This window comes from Punica granatum, chromosome 6, assembly GCF_007655135.1.
Source record: "Punica granatum isolate Tunisia-2019 chromosome 6, ASM765513v2, whole genome shotgun sequence".
Taxonomy (NCBI): Eukaryota; Viridiplantae; Streptophyta; class Magnoliopsida; order Myrtales; family Lythraceae; genus Punica; species Punica granatum.
The window spans coordinates 15,867,746-15,883,739 of record NC_045132.1 but is presented as its reverse complement, the minus strand read 5'-3'; the positions used below and the strand labels follow the sequence as shown (position 1 = coordinate 15,883,739).

The window sequence follows — 15,994 nt, the reverse complement described above, 5'->3', positions numbered from 1 at the left end:
TAGTAATGGAAGTCAAATCTGAAATAATTTTCAAAACATATGATTTTTTTGTTACAAAGTAAAATTGAGGATAAAATTGAGTTTTTTTACAAAATTTAGGTTTTTTTTATTTTATAATTTGCCCTAAATTTTTTTTATTACCGTATCAAAAATTCTAATTATTCCGCACATGGAGAATTCTGACGATGTGCTGGACTATCGCCGAGGTCCACCTGTCGGATGCTGTGGATTATTATTATTATTATTATTATTTGTCAACTTTCTTTGACTGCTTTCTTGTCGTTCAATGCCAGTCAAAGGTGTCAATTCCACGAAACTGTCTTTTCATTTTTTTTTGGCAGGCCATGTGATACCTTGCAGCTGAAGGAGGCGAGCATACTCCCCTTTAATAAATTAATAATGACTAATTACATCAAATATTTCATATTATCAGCCATCTTTTAAATTTATCTTATGATTTAAAAATTACTTAGCAAGCCCCATGATTTATATATGATTCTAAATTTATCATTACGTTAATTTCTCTATTAACATTTATCAGTGATGTCGACGCGGAACGTAAGTAGACCCAGTCTTGCCACTTACGTTTCATTGACAGACAAATCGACGACGTGATAGATTTGGAACATAAAATAAATCATAAGTTTTTTTGAGTAATTTTTAAAACATGAGATAAATTTGATAAAATGATAAAATTAGGAGATATATAAAATAAAAACTCCATTAATAATCCCAATTCTAAAAATTTTCCTTGTTTCTTATTATTATAGTTTTATCAGAACTGCGACATTAATAGTCACACTGCACATAGCCCATAAATGCAAATATTTACTTAAAAATAAGAAGTACAATTTATAATTACTGATCGAAAATCGCAAAAAAAAAAAATTTCTTTAAACATATAACTTTTTGTGGAATATTCTACAAAGTGTTCTCGAAGAATGTTGAATTACACACTCATATAAATGTCGAGTTATACTTCCCCGCAATGTACTGGTTTATACCAATCTATATATAATAGTGCATTGCTTAAATATAAGGTAAAAAAATAGCTATATTTTATGTAGATTGAGAATTAGAGGGGTGAAACAAAAATTTGCGCGTACTAAAATATTCCAAGGACATAATATTTTCTTTATGAGATTTTTAGGTTGAACTCTTTTTTCTAAAAAAAAAATTAATCCACAATATATGCATGTTTAATATTTTAGCTTGCTTTTCTTTTCGGTAAAGAAAATTTAGTATTTCTTGGTGGAGGTTCTGCATTACTAGTAAGCATTTAATTAAATGCAAATTTATTATTACATAATCTTAAAAAATTATATATATATATTGACGTCGGAGACTCCAAAACTCGATCGACACGCGATGCGTGGAACGAGAGGTTTTATTAGAGTTCTATTATATACTTCCACATATAATCGTGGCCTTAGATGTCCCTTGCCATGGTCTTCATCATATTCCAAACATCCTTATAGTGCGTTTGGTTTCAGAGTTAAAGTAACTTTGATTTTGATTTTGATTTTGATTTTGATCTTGATCGTGAAAAATGATAAATGAGATGGTATTATAAATTTGACTTGGGAAACGTGTGTTTTTGTTGTGTAGTGGGTAGAGTTAAAATAAAAATCATGATTTTAAAATCAAATTCTGAAACCAAATAGGCCTTAAGCTTCTTAACCATGGGCAAAACCTCAACCCAACCATTGCTAGCTTTGGCCTCGCCAAAGTGGAAGTACGATGTGTTCGTGAGCTTCAGGGGTGAAGACGCAAGGAAGGGCTTCATATCCCACCTCTTCTGTGCCTTTGAGCTAGTCGATATCAGTTGCTACCGCGACATCGATTGGGACTAACGTGGACTCATTGTGAGGCCGATGCTCTTGGAAGCAATTCGCTACTCAAGGATCACACTTGTTCTCTTGACCAACCACTACTCCAACTCTAGTTGGTGCCTCAACGAGCTTGTCGAGATAATGAAGTGTGACATGCCAGTTTAAAGAGACCACGATCACATGGTAATTCCGATCTTCTATGATGTGGAGCCATCAGAAGTCCGAAAGCAGGAAGGAGAGTTCGGGAGAGAGATGGAGAGCTACGCAACCATGCATGGGGAGGCTAACATGGCCGTCTGACAGGCTACGATCGGTGAGGCAGTGAACCGGTAAGGATGGCATTTAAACAAGAGTAAATTAACAAACTGCCCTTCCAAAGATTGATATTATATTAATTCTTATCTCAACTAATTCTTTACGTCGACCCAATCCTCGACAGCTTAAAAACCCTTCTTTTAGCCTCCCTTTAAAAAATTGGCAGAATCATGTGAATTTTTAATTACTTTCTGCCTTTTTAATTTACTCTTTACATAATTTCTTTCTTTTTTCTTGATTCTCTCTCTCTCTCTCTCTCTTCTTTTGTCTGCCTCCGATAAAAAATTATAGTCAATTTGCAAAAGAAAGCTCTCAGATTTTTCCAGATTCCGACCATGGAAATCTCGGGAGAACAACAAGTGGACTTTTATCTCTATTTGCAATGAACTGTTCCATTATCACTTCGAGAAGTAGATCTAACAGTTCTGACCAATGAAAATTCCAAGAACTAGCCTTTGGTTTTTAGTTCCACTCACGAGAATGGTGGTCGGCTGAAAATTCTTCGGTGACATTTTTGACTAACTGAGGTGATGACATTGACCACATTGATGCGCCGCCTAAATTCGACTGCGCAAAATTACTAAAATCCGTATAAGTCGAATTATACTTTAAATGATATCACATAAATTCTTAAATAAATCACTTGAGCGAATCCATTAATTTTTTTTTTGTTAATATCACAGATAATCTAAACCTATTAGTTGAGATAATCCTATCCAATCATTGGCTTTAACTCTATTCACGAGGTCTATTATGTGAACTTTGAACCATTTAATTATAGATTAAATCTATTAGTTGTCAATTTGTAATTGAATTACATTTTCGTAATTACTTTTGGACTTGACATAAGTACCCTTATGGCCCAACCTACTTGTGAGGGGGGACACCCAAACGATGTCCCCGTATAAAGTAATGCATTAAAAGTCCTTGCGACAGCTTTCCCCCATTTTCAAAGGACTCAAAACCCCCTGTACAATTTCATCACATTCCCAAAATTCACTTCATACACACATCCTTAAGCCTTAGCCATGGCCGGGGAAACCTCGACCCAACCTCCGCCGGCTTCAGCCCTGCCCGAATGGAAGTATGATGTGTTCGTGAGCTTCAGGGGTGAAGATGCGAGGAAGAGCTTCATGTCCCACCTCTTCCGTGCCTTTGAGCGTGCCGAGATCAGCTGCTACCACGACGTCGACTGGGACCAACGCGGCCGCATCGTGGGACCGATGCTCTTGGAAGCGATCCGCGGCTCGAGGATTGCCTTTGTTCTCTTCACCACCCACTACTCCAACTCTAGGTGGTGCCTTGACGAGCTTGTCGAGATAATGAACTGTGACGGGCAGGTGTATAGAGACCATGGCCACATGGTGGTCCCAATCTTCTTTGACGTGGAGCCAACGGACGTCCGGAGGCAGAAAGGGGAGTTCGGGAGAGGGTTAGAGAGCAGTGCGGCCGAGCAAGGGGAGGCCAAGGCGGCTGCCTGGCGGGCTGCCCTCGATGAGGCAGGGAACCGATCGGGATGGCATTTACAGAATGACACCAACGGGTACAAATCCACCTTTAACCTCCTCCAACTTGTATATATTCATATGTTGGTAAATTGCAATATGCAAACATTCCCACTCTGTCAAATTTCTTGGCTTTTTTTTGGCCAAACAAACTCCTTTACTTCTGAAATGCCCCCTGAAATTCTTCCTCTCTTGAGCCCGATGAGCTACTGGGTCACGTAATAATTTACGGAAGAAAACAAATCACTTCATATTCCTCAACCTTGTCCTCAATGTTACAATGTTTGTTTACTCTAGTCTTATACCTTTCTATTGTTGGGGGGGGGGGGGGGGGGGGGGGGGGGGGGGGGGGAGCCAGTGACCTCCGATAGGGATCGGGCTGCGCTCTATTAGGCAAGGAACTGATTAAGATGGCATTTACAGGATGAGCCCAATGGGTACAACACCACCCTTTTCTTTTTCATATATACTGGAGGAAACTCACCCGCTCTAGAGTGGTAACATAAAAAATAAAAAGGTAGAATATAGGAAGTAATAGTAATTTAACTTAAAAATAACAATTATTTAAACAATAAAATTATTATTAAATTGAATTTTTTTTTAAAATAAACAATGGTGTCAATTAGAATTTTTGGAAAGAAGCATACAGACATAAGGAGAGAGGAGAGAGGAGAGACTAGAGAGGGAGAGGAGAGAAAAAATAGGGAATGAGACTGAGTAATGGGTGATTGTTTGGATAATTTTATCATTTTAACCTAAAATTGATGGCTCTTGTTAATTAAAGCGCATCTATCTTGGCCGAATTTGAAAAGTGAAAGTGAGATGAAGTACGGAAGTACTCCCTTTACAATAGTATAGCTATATATTTATTTATTTTATTCTAATAAGGCAATCGAAACTGGTCCATCTCCTCTGGCGAGTCGAGCCGTATTTTTCATGATCATTTTTTTTAAAAAAATTATCTATTAAAATATTATTTTTATTACATTTTTTCTCGGGTTTGTATCATAATATCCAAAAGTTCAATGTGTTCCGATAAATCCAAATCAAGTCAGATTGGCCCTCTAAGGGTTAAAATTCTTTTTATCGTGATTTTTTTTCCATATACAATACTCGAATTTGCCTCAATTGTCTTTGGAAAAAGTAAAAATATCCTTTTGTGATTTGAGTTTGGGATAAATTGAACTATGTGGCTTTTTGAGGAACAAATAACACATTATAGTTTACTTAGTAAGACATAATGAATCTCACCGTTAGTTTTTTCATCACTTAGGGTCCTCAAACTTTTTCTTTTGCCATTATTACCCTCAAACTTTCAACTTTATTTTTTCAATTTGGTTCTAAAATTCAAAAAACAAAAAGGAAAAGGGGCTGGGGCCGCCAGTTGACAACACTGACCCCATGTCATCGAGGTCACTTACACCCATAAAGGTTTCTAACGACCATGTAGGTAGGGTCAGGGCCGCAGATTGGCGGCCTCCGCTCCCAAATAAACCAAGATCTTGAGTTTGAGATCCCGGTCGGTTCAGGGACTACGGCCATCAATCGGCAACCCTGATCCTATCTTGCGGCCCTGCCCCCAAATGGATTAGGATATCAAGTTTGACATCTCGGTCAGTTCGGGGGTTGGGGCCACCAATCGGCGACCTCGACTCCATCCTCAAGATTCTCGATGTCCTTTGCAGGTGTCGACAACCTCGGTAGTGGGGTTGGGATCACCAATCGGCGGCCCAAACCATTTTTTTTTACTAATTTTAGGATCAAATTGCAAAAAAAATTAAAAGTTTGAGGGTAATAATGACAAAAAGAAAATTTTGAAGACCAAAAGCGATGAAAAATTAACAGTGAGGACCATTATGTCTCGCGAATTGAATCACAATATGTTATTTGTTCATAAAAAATTACATTGTTCAATTTGTCTCAAGTTCATACCACATTGGAGGTTTTGTACTTTCCCCTTTTTTTTGTCGTTACTCTATTGAAATGATATTATTTGCTTATTTGATTTTATATTTTTTTCTTGTATATATCATGATATCTACCACCTCTTTCTGAGCTCTCTCTATAATCACAAAATTCTATGGCGTAATTATTAAAACTAGATGTAGGGCCCGAGTACTAGTATTGAAAAGATGACTGATCACTTATAGCATAAACTTATAGATTATATAAAATGTTCACGAATAACAAAGATTCGTCCATGATTTACATTAACAGAGTTGGTTATAAGAGATTTGATATTTAGCTATGGTTTATCTTTTGTTAATCCTATTTCAATTAAAGTTCTTAATTTTGGTTCTCAAATAGGTTGATGATGTGCTACAAAATAATTAATTGAATATCGTTTTTATCACATCAACATCATTAGGGATGAATCAATGCTCATTGAGAAAATTGTGGGGCAAATCTCTAGCCTGACTGCCTTCGCGAATTCACACTACTTCATAAAAGATGCAGTCGGAATAGATGAAAGTGCACGCGCTGTGATTTCCTTGTTAGATGCCGGGCCATCTGATGATGTGCGTGTCATTGGTTTATATGGGATGAAAGGGATAGGAAAGACAACCTTGGCAAGACTTGTATGCAGCCGCATTTACAACAAATTTGAAGGCGTGAGTTTCTTGGAAAACATTGGAGATACAAAACATCAAGAAATTATTAAGTTCCAGAAGACGCTCCTCAACGATGTCTTGAAAATAAATCACTTGGCATTGGACGAGCATCATTGGTACCACAACGCTAGTCTGATGAGGGATAAGTTGCGCAATAAGAAGGTACTTCTCGTACTGGATGACGTGAAACAAAAGAATCAGGTTACATTACTTGCGGGTGGACGAGGAGGACTGCTTGGTCGCGGTAGTCGAATCTTAATAACCACGAAAGATGAGTCGCTGCTGGATGGTCTTAAAGTACACCACAAGTTCATAGTCTCAGGACTTGGTCCAACAGAATCATTGCAGCTCTTTGGTCGTTACGCGGTCCACGATGGAGGAGATGACCTGGAAGAAGGTTGTGATTGTGAAGAATTGTTCAAGAATCTCGTTCACTATGCAGGAGGGCTTCCATCAGCCATTAAAACTCTCGGCACTTGCCTTTTCGGGAGAAAGAAAGATCAATGGGGCAAGTTGTTGGAGCAGTTAGAACGAAATCCTATTCTAGATTGGATTGAGGCATATTCAGAAAATACGGACTCATTTCTCCAACCTCATGAATCCGTGGTTGAGCCATGCGGAGAAAGTGGCGGGACTCCTTATGACGATAAAGCCTATAAGGGTATAAGGCAGATGGAAATTGTTGTGTTCGGGCCAGTCATTGGTTCTATCCGCAGTGACTACGATCATGGTGGGTCTCTTGTACGTTCAGCTAGGCATGGTGGATCCCACGAAGGCAAAACTATTACGGTTAGTTCATTAGATTCTCTGACGTTGTTATTTCATCCTTTTTCTCAAGCAATGGGTGTTGATCCAAACATACTATTGAACATTGGATTCCTAATCATAATTGGTTCATCAGCATGACTCCGTAGACATGTCTCTTAGTCATCTTGATATGTCGTCTAAATCTGAACCTATATTCTCGTGATTCACAATTTTGTTTTTCTTACTTGTCAATTTTTCTAATGCACGAGACTCTGTTATCTATCATTGCCCTCTTGAGCTAGCCAAGACCTAATGATGAACCAACACTTCGAGAGCTTCTTGCAGGTTACACTAGATTACCCGGATGAATTTTTGACTTCAATCTCAGGTTGTACAAATACAGATCTCAGCATTATCCAGTCCCTCTCGATCCACAGTAATCGGAGGACGTATGGACCATTTGGCGATGAAAATGGGAAACGTTTCTCTTTTCATGATAAACAAATTAAGGGTAAAAAGATACTCGGATTCTTCGGGAAGTGTGACCCCTATGTAAATTCTATTGGAGCATATATCGGGCCAATTTCACATCCTTATCCATTCAGAACCATAGGCCCGTTTGGTAACCAGGATGGAAATTCTTGGAACGATGGAAAGCATGCAGACATATGGCAGATCGATGTGGTCTTTGATTCAGAAGTTGAGTCTATCAGCATCATTTACGACAATGACGGTCACGGCACAATTCCCATCACCCACGGTGAAAAAGGAGGCGGCAAATTCTACTCGGTATTTTCTCTTAATGCACATAATAGATGAGCTTCTCGCTTTTCCATATATATACTGATTTGCGCTGATAAACTACTAATAATAAAGAATACTGTGATGTTATGACCGAAAAAAATAAAGAATAATGTGACTTAAATGACTTAGATGTATGTTTCATGCTTTTCCTAGGTTAGGCTGGCCTATCCGTACGAGTACTTAAGATCGATCTCGGGCTACCTGAGAGAACATCTCGGCAGACTCATTCTACAGTCAATCTCATTCAACAGTAACAGGAGAAAGTATGGACCATTTGGTCGAGAGGTTGGGATACCATTCAGTGGTCCTTCAACTGGTGGCAAGATCGTGGGATTCTATGGAAGCTGCAATCGCCATCTCGAATCAATTGGAGCATATCTTGAACCAGTTTCTCACAGACATCATGTGAGAATTGTTGGACCTTTCGGAGGTAATGGTGGAGGCCCTTGGGATGAAGGAAGACATACCGGTTTAAGGCAAATCATTATCAGGTGTGGAACCGTGATGGATTCCATTAAATGCGTATACGATGACAATGGAACCTCTTCGGATGGATCGAAACATGGTGCAGGTCGCGGCCCGTATTCGCATACGGTTAGTACCATAAAAATTTTCGCACTTGTATCGGTTGGTTTATATTAAACTGTGGACATGATATTTAATTCATTGTGTCTACAATTCTACATATATATAGGTCTGATGTTGTATATCATCGTGTTATCTTGTTTGACAGATTGAATTGGATTGTGCAAATGAGTATATAACTTCCATTTCCGGCTATCTTGGTCAATTGCGTGAAATGTATCTTGTTCACTCATTGACATTCCGAAGCAACAAAAGAGTGTATGGTCCATATGGTCAAGAGAAAGGCTCATACTTTTCATCCCCGCCAAATATCGGAAAGATAGTTGGATTGTATGGAAGATCTGACTCACATCTCGATTGCATTGGGGCATATTTTGCACCAGTTTTTGATCATCTGAACCCAGCCAACACTGTTGGACCATTTGGAGGTGGAAGTGGAGATCCCTGGGACGATGGAAAACATACAGATGTGCAACAAATCTTTCTTTCTTACGGAGTAATCATTGATGGCATATGTTGTGTTTACGACAAAGGCAAGAAATCAGCACACCATGGCGATAGAGGTGGATGTTCATATACGGTATGTATGACATTTCTAGGTCTTCATCGAATTGGTTGACAAATAATTATGAAGAATATTGGTCGAAAAAATTGATGGTATATATGGAAAGTGTAAAGCAACTTCATTCTTCATTCAAAACATTCTAATTTTCCAGTGTTGCATGAGGAAACAAGCAAAGTACAAATTGATCTTGTTGCATAGCTTTTACGTTTACACGCATATATAAGCACAAATTTTGCAGTACAATATTGACACATATTCTTTATTGATCTTCGGTTTATTGTCCAACACAGTACTAACACGGTTATTTGGTATCATGACGTTGTAGATTGAGCTGGACTGCCCAAATGAATACTTGACATCAATCTCAGGATATACTGGAAACTTCCGAGGTAATACAGTCGTCAGATCGCTCACATTTCAGAGCAATAAAAAGACGCATGGGCCATTCGGCCACGGTGGAGGAACACCTTTTTCGTTCACAACTAGTACCGGGAAACTAGTTGGATTTTATGGACTAAGTGGCAGATACATTAATTCAATTGGAGCGCATGTTGATCACTTCTAAGGCCAGTAACCTTCCAAAAAAAATTGGCTTCCAGAAGGCTTCTCTTGTTCAGTTATTTTCTTCCCAACATTTCTCTTCAATTTCTTTTGAATTTGTTTTCCTTTTTGGTGAATAGCCAGGAAACTGAATACGAGGCGGCAAAAGTTTGTATGTCTATTTGTTTTGTGATCTTTTCGCGTCTTGCTCCCTCACTTTCCACTTCAACCATCCTCTAGCTTATTTGGATTGCGGATCATGGAGGATTATTGTTCAACAAACGTTATCCTTTTTATTAGTTGAGCATCATACGCTTTCTATCTTTTCAGAATGCCAAGGAGAGTTGTAGTGTTCTTGTTTTATATATCAGTCAATTGGAAGAAACGCTCGCGCAGTGCGGGACAAAGAATATATGAGTCTTTTTTTTTTTTGGTGATGGATGATAATTTATGAGTGAAGAACAAAGTACACGGGAGATATACAAAGCATCTCATCATAAATGAACTGAAAGAAAAACAGAACAAAGAAGAAAAGGGAAGAAAAGGGACCTAATTAAGTACACAAATCAAATAAAGATGGGGTAACTCTGTGAATAGCAAAAGCCTACTGAGACCAAGCTGAAATAAAGGCATGAAGGGTAGAAAATATAGGATACAACAACCGTAGAATCTCCATCAATGAAAATCACTAACTTTATTCATCTTATCTAATCTTATATTATTATTTAAGAAAGAGACCTCATAACCATTTTTATTTTTCTATAATCTGATCTTATTATAAAACTCTGCTCCTACTTATTCTCCTATTTTTGTGAAAAAAATAACAACTTTACTTAATTAATTATAGTTACCAAATATCCACAAATTAAATCATAATGTTCATAAAATCAAAAATCGAGATTGTATAAAAACAGAGTTAAATATTATAGAAAACTATTGAAATTTTGAACTTAAAATAGCGAATTAAGGACCAAGAGATCACGCAAAGCAAAAGGATATAAATATAAATATCTTCCATGAATGACTCATTATTATTCAAATTGCAAAGAGATATAGTTGTTCAGGTCTTAGATACATAAGAATATATATTGGATTTTTTCACCCAAAAGAGGAAAATATATTGGATTTTATTATTTTTCTATATTGGTTCCCACCGCCACGGGCTAGCTATGTAATAGCTAATTAAGCTGGGAATTATTAAGCGGGTTATCATCCTCTGCCACCGACCTGATGGGTTCATCGATGAAGGCACACAGTTTCGAAATATCGGAACGACGCTCTGCAATATGGTGTTGAATTTCCGGTGAGAAGAAGATACATGTATGCATCCATTGTCTACTCTCTCTGTGAAGTATGCTCTCTTGGCTCTTTTCTATTATCTTTCTATTTGCCTAATGTCATGCTGCGTTCCCCCCTGCAGATATGGACCGATTATCATGTGAAACTTTCTCGAACTTTCGGCGAATACAATAAAACAAACTCATTCTTCTTCAAGTGTATGAAGGAAATAATTGACTGGGAATAATTAATAATAATAATAATAAAAAAGAAAGCAATAGATGACTACTATATTTTGAATTTGCAACATCTTCTGCGTAATTCCACCAACCCGAGTGATGAAAATCGCCTAATTTTTCTCACAATCTCTTCAGAATTTAGAAGAGAATATTTTATATGAAATAATTCTCTTCTAAATTACTAGGAAGATGTTATTAGGGAAAATAGGCGGTATTCTTCATTCGTGGCTGGAAGGTATTGTGCAAAAACAATTGCAATTTCGAAATTCTAGATAAAATTACCGTATATTTCTGGGCCTTGATCATTTTATGATTATGTGGAACAATTTTTGTTTTGAATTGAATTATCAATCCTCAGTGAGTTAAATATTTATGCATGCCAATGTCTGATGATGTCTTGACGGAATCTTTTGAAGAATTCTCCTATGCGTGTGTGGTCCAGTCACGTTCATTCACGTGATTGAATTCTACGGGCGAAATTGCAATGTTGTTCTCTCTTTTTGTCATCTTGAGTTTTCATACGAGTGATATTACAAGTCGAGTTCAAGACCATGACTGGGATGATTCTTTGGACGAGATGTATCCCCGTGCTATGAAAGCATCGAGGCTTTCCTGGAAGATAGGGCCACTCACTGCATATTTATCACACATAGTGGTTCTGTTTCTTTGTTCTTTGACATCCTAGCAGACTGTTTTTCATTCGAAAAAGGTAGTCATGTAATCGCGTCGCTGCAGATGAGCAACCTGATTAACACCAAACGTGTTGATGGCTGAAGACAAGATCGATCGTTGTCAGACTTCTCGAATGGTGAGCATGTTAAAGATTTCAAGAGGCAAAAGATGATTCTCCTGCTTTGCTTAATGACCCGAAGATAGAAACAGAAAATGGTGGCATTTGTGTCTGTCAAGAAGCCTCGACCATCAAAACCAACTAATGCGGATCGTCATCTCAAGGATGCTAGAATGGAAGATGAGGGAGAAGATCCAATCCCCAGTATCCCATTAAATATCTTTTTTACTTCTCTTGATCCAATCGACCAACTCTTATTTTTGAATTTGCCGAAGTGATCCTATATTTTTGTATTCAGTGATTCACATATCTTTTCGAAATCACATATCTTACTTGATTATTACGTATGATAACGAGCTCAAACTTAGATCTTTGAAATGCTAAGAACCCGGGTAACTCACATCAAAATACAGGGTTGAGTGGGCTTGTTTCTTCAGCAAGACTCAGTAGATCCGAATGGCCCCAACTTTCAATATGAATTGGCTGACCAAAAATTCTCTAAATGTTGCAATAACATTAGTGGACTCACAGATTCTATTTCACAGCTTGTTGAGTAAGGCCAGAGGGGTCGAACCATGTATATTGTGCCTCTATTTTTCTGGTGATCGATCAGGTTCTTTGTTGTTTGCTGTTTGCATTTCAACTGGTGCTTAGAAAATGCTATGGATCGTAAACTGACATTGGACCAAATTCCTCATTAAAGCAAATTGGTGAAAGAGAGGACTTAACCATACACAACATCCTTGGCATTTACGCCCATGATGAAGTTGGCATAAAAATAGCTCTTGATGCACTGCACGGAGTGCCTGCCCACATCATTAAAGCTTGAGGCTATCGAGATATGTCTGCACATCACGCGTGTTGAAGAGCGCATCCCTTTCGCCATATACCCGATGAAAATCAGCAGGTCCTGAGGGATTGTTGGACAAGTTATAGGCCAAGGGCACTGCCACCCTCTAATGCATCACGGTGAAGCCCAAGCTCCCATAATTGTACTTGGCCATTCTCCGGACCCTCCCAATCAAAACAAAGATTCATCACCGAGACAAGAAATTACATAGATTCAATTATTTGAAAATAAAAGACAGAGTATTCGACTAGTGCCAAAGCCGTAAGCCACATACTCTGAGCCAAGTGGATCATGTTCCTAGTTGAGGTGGAGCGGATTGAGGCTCATTCTTCAAAAATTGGTCTATTGTGGAAGCCCTGAGACAGCATTTCTTACCTATAATCGATCAATAGGACTAGCCCCGCATAGTTAGCCACAACCATTTCTCGAATGTATTGTACAATTAAGAACAATATTCGTTACACGAATTACTGAGTCATAAGAGAGAAGCTACTGAGGGTGTACAAGCCAATGCGATGAGTAGGTCATTGCAATCAACTCCATATTTATTCGAGGATTGCTCTAACCGCTTGAGCATAACATATCTCATTCAGAACAGGTCGTCAGAGCTCTATCCCTCATCCCCAATGCAATGTGTGGAATGATTTACAATTCAATCCACTGTAATGGATCCTCTCCAACTTCTAATATAAATTAATATTGACTTGAATTCTTGGAAATATCAAACTGCAGGTAGGGAGGTGGGGCGAGTGGGCTGAGTGAGGCGTGAGGTGTGTATTGAGTAGGCTCATCTTAGGCTTCGGACACCCACACGATGTCGAAGACCCGAGGTCGCCAATGAGGGGAAAGGGAGGTGGGGAGAAGGGGCTAAGAAACCCGTGAACAGAGTAGATTGAAAGAAACATGGGGGGAGAGAGAGAGAGAGGGTCGATCTGAAGATTTGATTAAAACTAGATGTTGTCTCGCACTTTGGGCAGAAGTGTAGGATAATAAGGTTGCGTTTGAATTGTTAGTGTGATTTTAGAATCATGATTTTAATTTTTTATTTTGATTTTGATTTTGATTGTGGAAAAAGACAAATGAGATAGTATTATAAATTTAACTTGGAAAACGTGTATTTTTGTTGTATAGTGTGTTGAGTTAAAATCAGAATCGCGATTCTAAAATCACTCTTACGTTTCAAACGGGCCCTTAAGTTATCTTAAATTCTTAAACAAAGTTTATTGACATGTGCGAATTGAAGTGAAATTGCATGATACGGTTCCAGAATTCTGGTCTGCGTATACAAAAAAGAGGTGCTAAGCTGTGAGGAGGCTGCGTAAGAAACAACAAATCTAGTAAAAGGTCAGTTGAGGCCTTTCTTCAATCCTCTACAGCATCCATGAATGATTGTTTACCCAAAAAATAAAAGAATATTTTCCTAATAATGGTTATGATAAGTAAGTCATAAAATTCTTAGAGAGGAGTATTTATTTTGAAATGGAAATGATGTGCAGTATAGAAGGTTGAGTCTTTTGTGGTCTATCTTTTTGTCTTGATGAAAGATTTTGGTACTCTCTGTTTTGAAAACTCTGAAATGAAAAAAAAACCATTAAATCAAAGACACTAGGGGAATAATCGAATAGGGTGCAAGAAAACAGACCAACACAAGCATAGATGCATAGATTTCAAAGATACAGCGGAGAGATGGAGAGGGGCAGGGGTTGTGGCAGATAATATAAGAGAAGAAATTACAATATTAGCACACACAAATTTCATCATCCAACTTGAGCTTCCTTCCTCTACGAATTCAGCAGTAGGTTCAACGATCATGTCTATCTGGTTAAGCGTTAACCATAAACCACATACATGGCTAACAACAAAAATTTACCTGCAAAAATAACTAAAGAACCATGCAGAGCTGATGATTTTGAGCTATGGAAATGGATTAAATGGCTGAATTCGTGAAGGATAGAGGAGGACAAAGCGAGTTTATGAAAGCTTGTCCTGCTAATAAGAGAAGAAGACAACAAATTTGATTATAATGAACTAAAGAAACCTGATTGAATGGCCAAGTTTGTGGGAGAAGGAGCAACGAAAGTTTTACCTTGCAATAGGTGAAGAAGACAACAATTTTGCTGATTATGAACTTTGGAAATGGATTGAACGGCGGAACTGGTGAAGGGACGAAGCAGGCCGAAGCTTTGATGTTGTGGTACTGAACACACTAAACGTTGGGTGTTTTGGGGATAAGAGGAGCTGCAGAGATAAGGAAAAGGTGGAAACAAAGCAAAGATTGGGTGCTGTATAGCTGCGCAATGCATGAATGCTTGGGTGTCTATGCAAAGAAGCCAGCGTCTTGTACGGGAAGAACATGAAAGGCGGGAAACTTGAAAATAAAGACATGCAATCTACTTAGAAAGGGAAAATATCTGATCGCTCGATGGATACACAAATCGTTTTGATTATTCTCGAGGCGAAGAGACAATCAATGATGAGCTAAGAGTTTTTAAATGGCGCCGTCTCCAATGCGCTTTGAAGTATCAATACAAGATTAAGGGGGCAAAAAAGGGGAGAAAGAGAACTTAAGAAGGGGAATAATTATATGAACAAGCATAGAAAACTCTATTCGCATAATTGAATTCAATATTTTCTATTTTTAACTAAGAATATGGGCCACCACAATCACCCATTTTTATATAGACAAATTTTCAAAAATTCTTTGTTATTCTTTTGTTAACTCGCCAGAATAGTCGTCAATTGGTTGAAATTAATGACATTTTTGAGATAAGGATGTCTCCCGTATTTGTTTATGAGAGCCACAGAGGTCCCATCCAGTGATAGACGCATCTGGGGTGGACATGAAATGCGACGAAACAATTTTGAGCTTGAACCTAACCGTTCTTAATTTTCTAGATTAAAATTTTGCAAAACCATTATCATTATAAAGACCAAATCGAAATAGTAAAATCATCCCGGAAAAATATTCATTTTTTTTATTTGGTCTTATCAATTCAGTATGGAATGGTTTTTTCATGAAGGTGCAATTTCCATTTCTTTGCACACCTTTGGATGCATCTGTTAGTAATCATAGTGAACAATCAAATGAGGAAACCTAATTTTTTTTTCGATGAAACCATGAGTAATTTTCGCCTATCAGTTGAGATTAATTCCATTCGGGGATCGACTTAGTCTTAACAATGAGATGCTTTCAGTGGGTTTTCAATTACGTGAAACCTAATTTTGATTAATAAGTCTTATATATATGTTCCCATGATACATTTTATGACTATATTGTACGTTGTATATGAAAAATCTCACCTAATCAACATAATCTAAACTTCCCTTTGAGT

The 15,994-nt window shown here is 37.9% G+C and overlaps 2 protein-coding genes across 2 annotated transcripts; both read left to right on the top strand.

Moving 5' to 3' along the window:
• Positions 1 to 1,682: 1,682 nt before the first annotated feature.
• On the top strand, positions 1,683 to 2,132 carry LOC116212197 (disease resistance protein RLM3-like). Its single transcript, XM_031546766.1, has 2 exons — positions 1,683 to 1,824; positions 2,002 to 2,132. Exons 1-2 carry the CDS (start codon positions 1,683 to 1,685, stop codon positions 2,130 to 2,132), a joined length of 273 nt encoding a protein of 90 aa, XP_031402626.1.
• A 908-nt stretch (positions 2,133 to 3,040) lies between these two features.
• LOC116211521 (jacalin-related lectin 4-like) lies at positions 3,041 to 9,801 on the top strand. Its single transcript, XM_031545955.1, has 6 exons — positions 3,041 to 3,690; positions 6,021 to 7,053; positions 7,357 to 7,800; positions 7,969 to 8,409; positions 8,549 to 8,980; positions 9,291 to 9,801. Exons 1-6 carry the CDS (start codon positions 3,176 to 3,178, stop codon positions 9,528 to 9,530), a joined length of 3,105 nt encoding a protein of 1,034 aa, XP_031401815.1. The 5' UTR covers positions 3,041 to 3,175; the 3' UTR covers positions 9,531 to 9,801.
• The last annotated feature ends 6,193 nt before the right edge of the window (positions 9,802 to 15,994 follow it).